Here is a 12,999-nt window from a genome sequence, read left to right on the forward strand (position 1 = left end):
CCAGTGCCAGATTGTTATTCCCCAGTTCTTTGGGAGGACAGTCAAGTTTCGAGCAGCACTTGGTGGTCATCATCATCACATTCGCTTAGCAAATTCACTCAATCACTCAGCAACTACCATCATCCAGAAGTTGAGCACGAGGGAATGTCACAAGCACCCCTACACTAGGAGCATTGTGACACACAGCCTAACCCATTTGTCGTACGCTGTGATCCCGTTATCAATCCTAGTCCAAGGCATTTTTACCAAGGAACGGGAACGTGGGGAGTCAGAATAGGAACGTCGGGAAGAGGGAACGGGGGGAACGGGAACGGGAACACCACGTCATATGACATGTCATCAAATCACATGGAAAACATACCAAAATATGCTAACAATAACCGGATGTAGCAGCTCTAAGCTTTCCATTTCAGCTTTAGACTTTTACAGACACAAAATCCTTTGAAAATCGAAATATACATCAACGCAAATTGCAATGTGCATTGTGCAATGGGCAATGTGTACAACCTTTAAACCTTTAAGCCAGAGAATTGCAGATTACTATAGATCATAGAGGCTAGAGCATATAATATGCAAAATAAAAGAAAAGGAGGCCATGCCTCAATACAAAATAGGACTCGAGACTCTCGAGTCAAGGACATGGTATATAGAAAAAAAAAGTGTCAGACATGCCACCTATTGGTCTGAAGGCGGCATAGTATTAGAGGCCTTTCCCTCATCATGCTGACCCTCATCATCCTGGACCTGGGAATCATCATCCTCATGCTCACGAGAATCCTTTGTTGCATCACTATCGAATTCGGAGTCCTCATCTGGTCGAAATCCAAGGTATGGCTCATGAGTGCAATCTACCTTGAACTTGTTAAGCAAACGTAAGTTTGCATTAACAAATACAACCTCATTTGCCTTCTGAACCCCAAGCCTATTCCTCTTTTTGGATGCAATGTTTCCAAAAGTTACTCCAAATTTACTCTTTTTGGAACTCAGAGGAGAGGAAGGGGCTGAGAGAGAAGATGGACAGAAGGGGCTGAGACTCGAGAGAGGAGATGGATAGAAGGGGCTGAGAGGAGAGGAAGGGGCTGAGTGGGTGAGGAGAGAGCTTAGAAGGGAGTGGAAGGAGCTGCGCCTTGAGGCCCAAGAGCTTAGAGAGGAGGTTGAGTGGATGTGAGCTTTGAGAGGAGGCTAAGTGAGCTGAGTGCTTGAGAGAGGGGGCTGAGAGGCTGAGTGGCTGAGTGGCTGAGTGGAAGGGGGTGGACAGTGGTTGGAGAGGGCTTAAATCCCCCCGCCGACGCCAAAATGGCGCACCCGCGCAGCCCTAAACCCAGAACGTGGACCCAGCCCAGAACAAGTTCCGGCCGCGTTCCCAGAACATTTGGGAACATTTCCCAAGCATTCCCACTTTTGGGAATGTTCCTAGGCGTTTCCCAAACGTTCCCGCACTGCCATCCACCTGAGAACGGCATTCCCACGTTCCACGAAGACGGAACGTCGTTCCTTGGTAACTGTGGTCCAAGGGCGAGGGCGATCTTATGATGATAACATTGTGGCTAGGAGTTGTGAGCGAGAGATAGGGTTGGATGGAGGACGGTGATGGTGACCGCGATGGCGACTTGCGTTCCTCTCAATCTAGGCTCCCTCCACTCCCTCTCAGGCCTGCGTACGGTGCCCTTCCTGCATCATTCTTGTTCCACTCAACTCACACATATGACACTCATTGAGAATCCCTCCTTCTGCATGCAAGATGTAACAGTGGCCGTGCCCCTCATTCCCTCTTTTGGAAGGGAAGACTTCGACTTCGTCTTACCAAGATGGCTCACTTCATTCCAACTAGAGAGTCTGTTAGTGCCCCGCAAGTGGCGGATTTGTTTATTAGACATATATTTCGTTTGCATGGATTACCCAAATCCATAGTGTCAGGCAAAGATGTCAAATTTACCGGTCATTTTTGGATTGCGGTGTTTGAGACACTAGTGGGGATCATCCAGAAACGGATGGTCAGACGGAAAGAATCAACCAAATTTTAGAGGATATGCTTAGAGCATATGTGTCATTGAGGCAACATACATGGGACAAGTGGTTGCCATTATTAGAATTTGCCTACAATGATAAAAAACATTTCTCTACAGGGTTCAGTCCGTTTGAGCTGAACTATGGTTACAGGCCAGCGAATCCAACTATAGTTGGAATACCTCAAAAAGTGCCTAATGCGGCGAGCTTTGTGATTCAGATGCGGGAGATACTAGCACTTGCGAGAGCGAACATCCGCCAAGCTATGGATAGAGTTAAGGCGTATGCGGATGAAAACCGATCCGCTATAGAATTTAAGAAAGGAGAAAAAGTTTTTCTCAGAATTCCTTCGCACTCTAAGTCTTTGACTGTAGGAGAGTGTGCTAAGTTATCACCTCAATATTGTGGGCCATGGTTAATTCTAAAAAGAATAGGCAAGGTAGCCTATAAATTAGAATTGCCACAGGGTTGTAAGGTGCACCCAATGTTTCATGTTTCTCGTTTAAAGAAGTTTTTGCATACAGGTGACTCACTAATCGAGGGTGTTGTTTTGTTTCAGGAGATAGAGGATAATGCAAGACGCAAACCAACAGGAATCCTGGATCGAGGGACAATGCAAGTGCGCAATCGGAAGATACCCACGATGTTGGTTGCATGGCATGGTCTACCTCTATCAGAAGCTACCTGGGAATCCATATACCAGTTACGGAGAGTGTTCCCACACTTTATCATCGAGGACGCTAATGCCTGAAGAGGGAAGGAATGTTACGCTCAAGTTGAGGTAACATGACCTCGGAAGGGTCAGTCGACATTTTCCTTTAAAGGATCAATGTTTGTATTATATTTGTTTGGGCTTCATGTAAATTATCAAAAAGGAATAAAGGTCAAGGTCCTTGGTGAGGGTGACATGGCACTAGACTAGGTGGATCTAAGGCTAAGGGACCTAAATGCATGAAATGTGCCAAGGGGCAAATAGTTTTAATGATATCCCAAGAGAGGGGTAAATGATGCATTAAGGAAGGACCCTAAAATGAAGACATGTGGCATACTAGATCCATCTAGGGAATTTTGGGGCTCATTGAGAATAAGCAAGCAAAAGCTTTCACGTGATCTGATTTGGATTTGAGAAGCTTGCTACCACCGAGGTTGGCTGGGAGAATAATGCAAGTGCCTGTGCCCGTGATTCGACGTAACATTCTAGGAGCAGACAGATTTTCATGTAATAGAATACCTCCAACTCTACACTGTGCTGGATGCGGAGATTCCACTATATTTGGGCCAAAGCAATGCCAGAGAAGATGTCGACGACGTTGCTTTGGTCGGTGTTGATGAAAGCTGTCTGGACAATGATTGGAAAAGGGGACGGCAAATGCCAGCAATGCCAGGCGCACGGGAAGACGTATTCCAGCTTTTGTAGCATGCCTGTTAGCTAGGAAAGTCTGGAAGAGAGTGCAAATGCAACTTGGTGAGCCAGTTAATTGGAAAGCAATTTTGCTAGGAGATGCATCTAAATTCAAACACTCACGCTGGGCATTAGTGCGAGCACATGCATTATGGTTTGTGTGGATTTCCAGAAATGATTTCCAATTTAATGATAAGCTTACTGATGCAGAATATCTTTTTGCTGAATGGTTAGCAAGCTTCGAAGATGTATGACAGCGACCTTGCGCAGTTCTTTGCTGAAATAAAAAACCACGAGCTGGAGCATCGTCAGAACTTTAATCAAGAGTGCCACTTCAAGGGATCCATTTACTATGAGACTGACTGAGGCAGCTACGAGCTTTCTTCTTGGATGTTTTAAGATAGGATGAACTGCGGACTGTTTTTTGTGAATCATCAATGTATATCTTATGAACTGTTTATAATATAAACCTTTTTTTCTCCCAAAAAATGGTCCAAGGGCGCGTCAGGCACGAGCTACGGGGTCCATTCCCAATTCCCAAAGTCACAAGCCACGGCGGAGCAGTTCAGGTCACCAAGGCAAAGCATTGCGAGGTATCACACCTAGCAACAAGGTTGCAGTGAAGTGTGGCTGCCCGGTCAGCAAATCGCAACATATTTGGCAAGTTTTGGGGCTCCCAAAGAGCAGCACCAGGTGTAGTAAGTGGGCTGGGGAGGTTCCTTTTATAGGCAGCCTCAATCCCCCCTAGGTCGGTCCCTAGGGCTGATCAAACAGTCCAACCAGCCCAGTCAACCAGCCGACTGGCTGGTCGGCCAATCAGGGCTGGTTGGGTCTCCAAAAGAGGCCCTTCCAGCCCCTATATAAAGAGGCTTTTCCCCTCATTTCAGCACTCAGCCCCAGCCTCCAGCAACCCCTTTCAACCATCCTATGGGCGAGGTTTGGATGTCCTATTTCCGCAGCATAGCTCCATCTCCCACATGTCGCAGTTAGGGGAGCGATCTTAGCTCAGTTTTGTATGCCGATTTGACAATCATGTATAAAGCAGTGTACCATAGTAAGGTAGATCTCTGGTGTCTTTCATGCTTGAGTTCTTCCTTGTATGTTGATCTAACTTCCACACAGCTAGTCCCCGCATGTTACATATCCCCACTCGACAATAGGGGTCTGAGATTGGGTATACGATTCTACTTAACGATCTACCTTGGGTGGTGGGCTACCTTTTGTTTTTCTAATCTCCTAGTATCATAGTTTTCTAATCTCCTAGTATCATAGTTTTCTAGTTGACAACAGGGAGCTGTGCCACCAGATCCCTAGATACCCCATGCCCAGCGATTCCCAAGCTTGCCACAGGAGTACAGGCGTATCCTTTCTTCAGTTGGTGCCAGGTTTGGTGCGTACTAGAGTCCCCAATACAGCAGCCTTGGTCCTTTTGGACGATGGGTGCCGAAGGTCCCTCTAGTTTTTCCTCCTTGTTACCCTCTTGAATTCCTTTGGAGATCCCTTTGCTTCAACGAGTAGAGATGGAAGGCCTTACAAAACAGTGTCGTCGTTGTTGAGAGCTTAGTCATTTGGGCAAGGCTTGCCCCATGTTCTTGTTCCACATGCCACTCTACTCAACCATACATTATATAAAGGTGAAAGCCCCTTTGCTCTCCTACAGCTGGAGACTCGTCCCTGCTACTCCAACGAGAGAGACAGTGGTAGAGACAAGACAAAGAAGGCAAGAGAAAAGAGCACAGGCCATTGAGAAGGAAAAATGTGAAAAAGGGACAAAGGTAGCTGAAAGGCACATACAAAAGCAGCAAGCAAAAGAAACACATGAGGAAGCAAGAAACAAGAGAGTGGGCATGTCACGATCTGTGACATATTCCTTTCTCTATTTCTAGACTTATGGATTGTTTGATGAATGGACACTTGTGGAAGGGTATGCCCTTTCGACGGGACACTTCCTATGAGGCACAACCCTTCACAAGAGACACTCTATTGAAGAGACACTCCTATTGTAATGTACCCTCTCATCAAGGGTCACACCCTTCACAAGGGGTACACACCTCTTCATGCACATACACTTTGGAGTACACAACTTTTCATGTGTGACTCTTCACTCGCTATATAAGAGAGGCCCAATTGTATGGATGACACACTACAGACACTACAGACACTCAAGCAATACAAATATTCCTTGTTCTCTACTATTTCAGTCTCCTTTCTGTTCCTTAGCACATTTCTAAATATAGTAAATCTAGGATTTCTTACAGTGGTATCAGAGCAAATTTCGCTCCTGCCTGTAGGAAATGCCTGCCACCTTCTAGCGCCTATCTGCTGATACACCTCTTTTCGCTAGAAGGATACCCGTGCACATTGTGCATGGAAGAGATGGAGAGAATGAGCGTAAAAATTTTTAGCACCAACCCCACCTAAAGTCATCAATGGCCTCTCCATCTCCCCCACATCACGAGTTGATGTGAATGGACACGACAAAAATCGTGTCTTTTGATGTGCTTGGGCTGTCCCAAAACCAAGGGACGCACCTTTTCCACCATCGGACACACCTTTTGATGAAGAGTTTTGACTCCTCACCCAAGGGACACACCCCATCGTGGAAAAAAGGACACACCTCTTCGTGTGGGGACACCCCTTTTGAAAACAGGGTCACACCCCTTCATGAAAAGGTACACCTATTCCAAGGGTCACACCCCTTAGAATAGGCACACCTTTTGGCACCAAGCACCTTATAAAAAGGATACCTAGAGGGGCTAAAAAGGAAAACCCAGCCCCATACCTTAGGCCTAGCCCTAGACTACCCAAGGGTTAATTAAACCCACACTTTAATTTTTGGCAACCACCCAGCCTAGGCAGCCACACACAAAAATGACAACCCACAATTGACGCCCGTACAGATTTTCGTCACGCAGGATTCGCCTCCCTTCCACGCCATACGCAGCCCCCCCCCATCAGCCGGTTTGCTGCCCTGGGTTCCTGCCAGTCTTTCAGCGCCAGATCACTGCCCTTGCTGCCGCGATTCAGCCTTGGAAGCACGCAGCCAATTTGCCACAAGCAAGCAGACTGCCCCTTTTTCGCCACCATACCTGCCTTTGCCCAGCAGCTGTTCTGTCCTCTATCGCAATTCAGACCAGCCTGAATCCTGCTGGCTTATCTCGCCACCTTAGCCTGTGAAAAGCGCCCTTTTGCTGCCTTCCAATTCCAACCAGCCAGGCCCGGATCTGCTCCTCGCACCCCACAGGCACTTTTCCTCTGAAATCAACGCAGGAAACCCCTTTTCTCCACCACGCCTCTGCCAACGCCCCTATCTGCCTCGAAAGTCTCGCCAGGCACCTTTTTCCTGCTCACACTTCAACATGAACCTGCAAAGATAGTATATGGACCTCCGGACGGAGATTTTCAGGCCTTGCTATGCAACTAATTGGCAGATCTAATCTATGCCAAGTGGATTCTTTCCATTCTATTGCTAAGTATTCTCTTTCATATTGTTATTTGACGCTCATTATCAAATTACAGCAACTGAAAGCCTTCTCCCTAAAGCATGGAAACCCCTGGTAATTCACCCGTCCTTTCAAGGACACCTCAGGCATCATCTACCACACAATATCGTGTTCAGATTGCACAACCAGCCCATTTCGGAGCTTTTGCATCGTGGGTCTTCTGTGTCACGTGCCCTTCCAGTGACTTGGACCACATCCTATACCTTTTGCGTGAGGCACCTCAGTTACATTACTTCCTCAGCACAGTCCAGGTTGTGTTCCACGAGACACGTAGATACCCAGAACCCGATATTCCTCACGAGTTTGCTGTCCATCTTTGGAGAGATTTTTACCCCTCAACTTCAGCATCTCCAGGGTACTCTCCACCTCCTTCAGCTCCCAGATATCCTCCTATACAGGTTGTACCTTCCCCAAGACAGTATTTACACTCTGAAGGCACTCCCTCTCCTGGATATCCTCCACTTCCGACAGCAGCTCCTTATCCTTTCTCAGATCCGTGGACTCTGCAACCTACCCCTGTACTCTCACGAGTAGTAACACCCATTTCGGCATCTCCAGTGTTACCTCAGACAGGACCTCCTTTACCAGATTTCCACGGCTGGTTCCATCCTGCTTCTCCTGCCCCCTCCAACATGAGCAACCTCAGGGAGCAGCCCGAATCTTCTTCCAGGAATGGTACAAACTAGAGCACAGGTTCGTGCTTTTCTCACAGGGATCTCAGATATGTCACAACGCTCACGTGCAGCCTCTCCGGAGATAAGCGACTCAAGTCCAAAAAAGACCCCTGAAGTCAACTTACAAGGCGAAGCACTACTTCAACTTCAAATTTCCCAGCTTCAGGACAGCATCTCCAACTTGGTCCAAAAAGTCCAACAACTCCAAGATTCTCGCAGTACCACACATACAGAGGATGACGTGACACAACCAGACGACTATGTGGACTCATTCCCACCAGAGGTAGAAAACACTAAACTCCGTGCCCTCTACCGTTTACTCCAAGCTTCCAAAACTAAAAGACTTGACATTAAACTTCCAGAAGCCTACACTGGTCAACGAAATCGCCGAATAGTTGACCAATGGCTCGCAAAACTGCGCATGTACTTTGATATTGTTGACCTCACTGAAGGCAAAAAGATTGCCTTAGCAACCTCCCTCCTCAAGGATACAGCTTTTCTATGGTGGCAACGACGCTTAAACGACAGCAAAAGTGTGTTAACTTGGGAACGTTTTGAACACGTGCTCCGTAAAAGCAGTTCATACCTGCCAATGCGAACTTCCAAGCACGTTCAAAACTCTGACAGTTGGAGCAAACAGGCTCCCTGTCTTCCTACATCTCTCAGTTCACCACATTGGTGCTGGAGATTGATGGTTTAACTGAGGATGATCGCCTTCATGCTTTCATCTCAGGCCTAAATCCCTCGTTACGCATTGATGTCCTTAAAGCAAACATCACCACCACAGCTAGCGCTATTGCTTACGCAGAGCGCATTACAGATTTCCAAAACACAGGGAAGCAGAGTGCTAATCGAACACAGAACTCTACTATGGCCAAAGGTGCTCGCCCTCAAGATAACCCCAAGTTTAGAAAAAACTCGGGTAATCAAGGTCAGCGACAGTCTCAAGATCCCCACAAGTCTCAGAAATCGTATGCTGGATTCCAACAGAAGCACTCCTCCAAGGATCGCGCCTCTTCTTCTTCACAAATTCATCACCGTCATCCCCAACATTCGATTGTCCCAAGCGACCAAAGCAAAATTCCAATATGCAACCTAGTACTTCCCAAACAGAAGATGCTACCCCAACACAAGACAAGAAAGGCAAAGCTGTTCGAATGGCAAATACCATCCACCTGAGCCTTGCCAGCAACCCCGAGCCTTCCCTGGCCACTCAAGTACTTTGTGTTCAAGGATCGATTCGTGGAACAACGGTCACTATCCTGATTCCTCATCGACAGTGGCTGCTCTCATAACTTCCTAGCTAGTTCTATGGTCGACAAACTTCGATTGACCACCAGTCCTAGTCTCATGGACTATCAGATTGAACTCCCAAATGGAACTACCTTCTTGTGCAACACTAGAATCAAAAACTTGTCTTTTCGTATCCAACATTATATGGACAAGATGAACTTCGACATCATGCCTCTTTCTCGGTACGATGTCATACTTGGACAACAGTGGCTCTACGACTATGATCCATCAATCAGTTTTCGCAGCCATACTATCCAGTTTGTCCACCAGGGAAAACTTATTGAGCTAACTGGTTCTAGGGACTCTCCTTCAACCCCAGTTGCCTCTGCCCTGCAAGTAAAGAAGTGGGTTCGTAAACGTCAAGTAAAGACTTCACTTCTGTTGGTTACGGCAGTAGAGGAGACACCAACAAAGGATCCTCCTGAATACCTCAACCAACCTTTTTTCCAGCCCTACCTCGATATTTTTCCACAGGAATTGCCAAAGCAGTTACCACCTCGACGACCAGTGGATCACCCAATCGAATTTATTTCCGGCAGTAATCCACCGTCGAAACCTCCTTATCGGGTTTCTTACACTCAAAATGAAGAAATCCAAAGACAGGTGACCGAACTACTCGACAAAGGTTACATTCGGCCCAGTCGCAGCCCTTTCAGATCTCCTGTACTACTTGTGGAAAAAAAGAATAAGTCAATGTGCCTCTGCATCGACTACCGAGCCCTCAATAAGATCACTATAAAAAACAAGTATCCATTGCCTCGCATCGATGACCTCTTCGATCAACTTCTACACGCAGCACAATTCTCAAAGATTGATCTTCGTTCAAGTTATCATCAAATTCGCATACGAGAAGGCGATGAGTACAAGACAGCTTTTCGAACAAAGTATGGACACTATGAATGTTTGGTCATGCCTTTTGGGTTAAACAATGCCCCGGCCACATTCATGACACTAATGAACGACATCTTCAGGCCTTTCCTCGATAAGTTCGTCATCGTTTACCTCGATGACATCCTCTTTTTCAGCAGATCCCTACATGAGCACAAACAACATCTTCACCAAGTTTTTGCAGTTCTCCGCGCAAATTCTCTCTACATCAACATTGAGAAGAGTGAGTTCTTCAGGACCCAACTCGAATATTTGGGACATGTTATTTCAGCTCAAGGCATCTCTGTGGATCCCAAGAAGGTCGAGGTAATCGAAACTGGCCTACTGCTAAGAATGTTCATGATGTCCGCTCTTTTCTCGGATTGGCAAACTTCTACCATACAAAGGTCTATCAGTTTTCCAAAATCGCAGCTCCTATGTCCGAATTATTGAAAAGCACAGCAGTTTTTCAATGGCTTCCCGAAACAGAGTATAGTTTCTAACAACTCAAGCAAGCACTCACTACCACACCAGTTATGGCTATTGCTGACCCAAACCTTCCATTTGAAGTCATGACCGACGCTTCCGACATCGCTACAGGAGCAGTCTTGATGCAAGAAGGCAGAGTTATTACTTTTGACAGCCATAAACATTCTGATATCCAAACCCGATACCCGGTTTATGATAAGGAGTTTCTTGCCGTTGTACATGCTTATCGCTCTTGAAAACATTATCTCATGGGAGCCGACTCGGTGGTTAAGACAGACCATCACTCTCTAAAGTATATCTTTACTCAGCCAGTCATGAACGCTCGACAAGCATGCTGGGTTGAGTTTCTCGCCAACTTTCACATGACCATTGAGTACATTCTAGGACTACGCAATGTAGTTGCAGATGCTCTCAGCAGGTTAACTCTAGCATCAGCTATGGTAATCTCTACATTATCTGTGGATGTTCCGAATGCATTCAAAGGGAAGTATTTCAATGATAAAGACTTCGGCACAGCAGTATAAATTCTTTCAAAAGATCAACCTTCGACTTCCGAACATAAGATTTTCTCATCCTATTCTTATACGGACGACCTTCTGTATTATCAAGATCGCGTCTGTGTACCACATGACAAGGATGTTCGACGTCTTTTGTTAAAAAAGCATCATCTAGTTCCTTATGCTGCCCATCCAGGCATCAACAAGACTTATAGGTTACTCAGTGCAACATACTACTGGCCTCAGATGAAAAGCGACGTCATCAAAATGGTTATATCTTGCTTATCTTGTCAACAAATGAAAGCAAGCCGACGACTTCCAGCAGGACTTCTTCAGCCTCTTCTAGTTCCAACTGAGAGGTGGGAAAGTATTTCCATGGATTTCATTACAACACTATCACGATCCTCCAGAGGTAATACTCAGATTATGGTAATTGTTGATCAATTGTCCAAAATGGCACACTTTGTTGCTTGCAAAAGCAGTGCACAGGCTCCGAACATCGCCAAACTCTTCATACAACACATCTTCAGACACATGGATTGCCCAAGAATATCATATCCGACAGAGATCCTAAGTTTACCAGCGACAGAGATCCTAAGTTTACCAGTCACTTTTGGATTTCACTGTTCGAATCTTTGGGTACAACTCTACTGTTCAGTTCAGCCTACCACCCAGAATCAGATGGCTAGACTGAAAGAGTCAACCAAGTTCTGGAAGAAATGCTTCGACATTATATTCAGTCATGCCTAGCAGCTTGGGAAGAGTATCTACCACTCCTTGAGTTTGCTTATAATAACTCTTTCCATAGTCAGCATGACTCCATTCCAAGCAGCTTATAGACACACTCCGATTGTACCAACGAATTTTGTACTTCAACATTGAGTGGCCCTAGCTGATCAACTGGTTCAAGAAATGCACGACATTCTCCTCCAAGTCAGGGATCATATGCGAAAAGCGCAAGAGCGGTATCAACGGTCTGCCAACAAACATAGACGTCACCTGGAATTTGACACTGGTGACATGGTGCTATTATTTGTAGCCCCACATCGCTATAAGACGGTTAAGTCTGTGTTTCCTAAGTTGCGACCATGATACTATGGACCTTTCCGGATCGTCAATAAAAATTCACCTTTAAGTTACAAATTGGAATTACCATCATCGTGGGGTAAAATCCATCCGACATTTCATATTTCTTGGCTAAAGACGTACATTCCAAGCGATGAAGCAGTTCCTCCTGCAGGTGATTATGTCCCAAAAATCGAAGACGATTATGTTCTCCTTATTCCTGAGCGTATTCTGGACCATCGACAGCGAGAGACTCGACATCGACTTATCACGGAATTCCTTGTTCTTTGGCGAGATCTGGACGACTCCGATGCTACTTGGCAATCTGATGAAGACTTACAGCAGTACCCTGACATTTTACAGCAGTATTTTCAGAATTTACCGTGATATTTTCTACATCAGTTCATTATCTCCACCAGGGTCTTATTTTGAGTGGGAGGGGATGTCACGATCTGTGGCGTATTCCTTTCTCTATTTCTAGACTTATGGATTGTTTGATGAATGGACACTTGTGGAAGGGTATGCCCTTTCGACGAGACACTTCCTATGAGGCACAACCCTTCACAAGAGACACTCTATTGAACAGACACTCCTATTGTAATGTACCCTCTCATCAAGGGTCACACCCTTCACAAGGGATACACACCTCTTCATGCACATACACTTTGGAGTACACACCTTCTCATGTGTGACTCTTCACTCTCTATATAAGAGAGGCCCAATTGTATGGATGACACACTACAGACACTACAGACACTCAAGCAATACAAATATTCCTTGTTCTCTGCTATTTCAGTCTCCTTTCTGTTCCTTAGCACATTTCTAAATATAGTAAATCTAGGATTTCTTACAGGGCACAAGAGATAAGTATACAGATATGATGTATGCTCTTGAAATCTGGCATGTGGTAAATGTTGCAAACAAGCCAAAAGCATTGCAAAGAAATCTAATTCCCGTTTACAAGAGCTCAAACCTAGCATCCTTCATATATCAGTAGCTTTGTGAGTAGAGTGGACCTGTAAGTGACCAAGAGCATTTTGAGCACGTGGATCTGCCATTGAGGCTTCGAAGTCCACAAAAAAGAGGTAATCAAAATACCTGTAATTGATCACCCATATCTTCAAAGATCAGATAAATCCCTTGGTGTAAACATGAAAACCATAATCCCTTATACAAAAGAAGCAAAGTATCTAGAAATATTT

At 45.6% G+C, this 12,999-nt stretch overlaps 1 protein-coding gene across 5 annotated transcripts in view; it reads right to left on the reverse strand.

The window, feature by feature from the left end:
- Positions 1 to 12,999, reverse strand: part of LOC147889412 (arogenate dehydratase/prephenate dehydratase 6, chloroplastic-like) — a 31,234-nt gene that overhangs the window by 4,049 nt on the left and 14,186 nt on the right. For 3 of the 5 annotated variants that reach the window (XR_015542942.1, XM_087391940.1, XM_087391939.1), the window contains one exon: positions 12,814 to 12,895. The exons of 1 other annotated variant lie outside the window; for it this stretch is intronic. Coding sequence is in view for 2 of the 4 variants with exons in the window: in XM_087391940.1 (XP_087248066.1) it covers positions 12,814 to 12,895 (82 nt within the window). In the remaining 2 variants the exon portion in view is untranslated. Of the gene's footprint in view, positions 1 to 12,813; positions 12,896 to 12,999 lie in introns of those variants that run through there. One more of the 5 variants, XR_015542941.1, reaches the window with a different exon arrangement.

Source organism: Dipteris shenzhenensis, chromosome 20, assembly GCF_047967505.1.
Source record: "Dipteris shenzhenensis isolate YYH24624 ecotype China chromosome 20, Dip_SZ_1.0, whole genome shotgun sequence".
NCBI lineage: Eukaryota > Viridiplantae > Streptophyta > Polypodiopsida > Gleicheniales > Dipteridaceae > Dipteris > Dipteris shenzhenensis.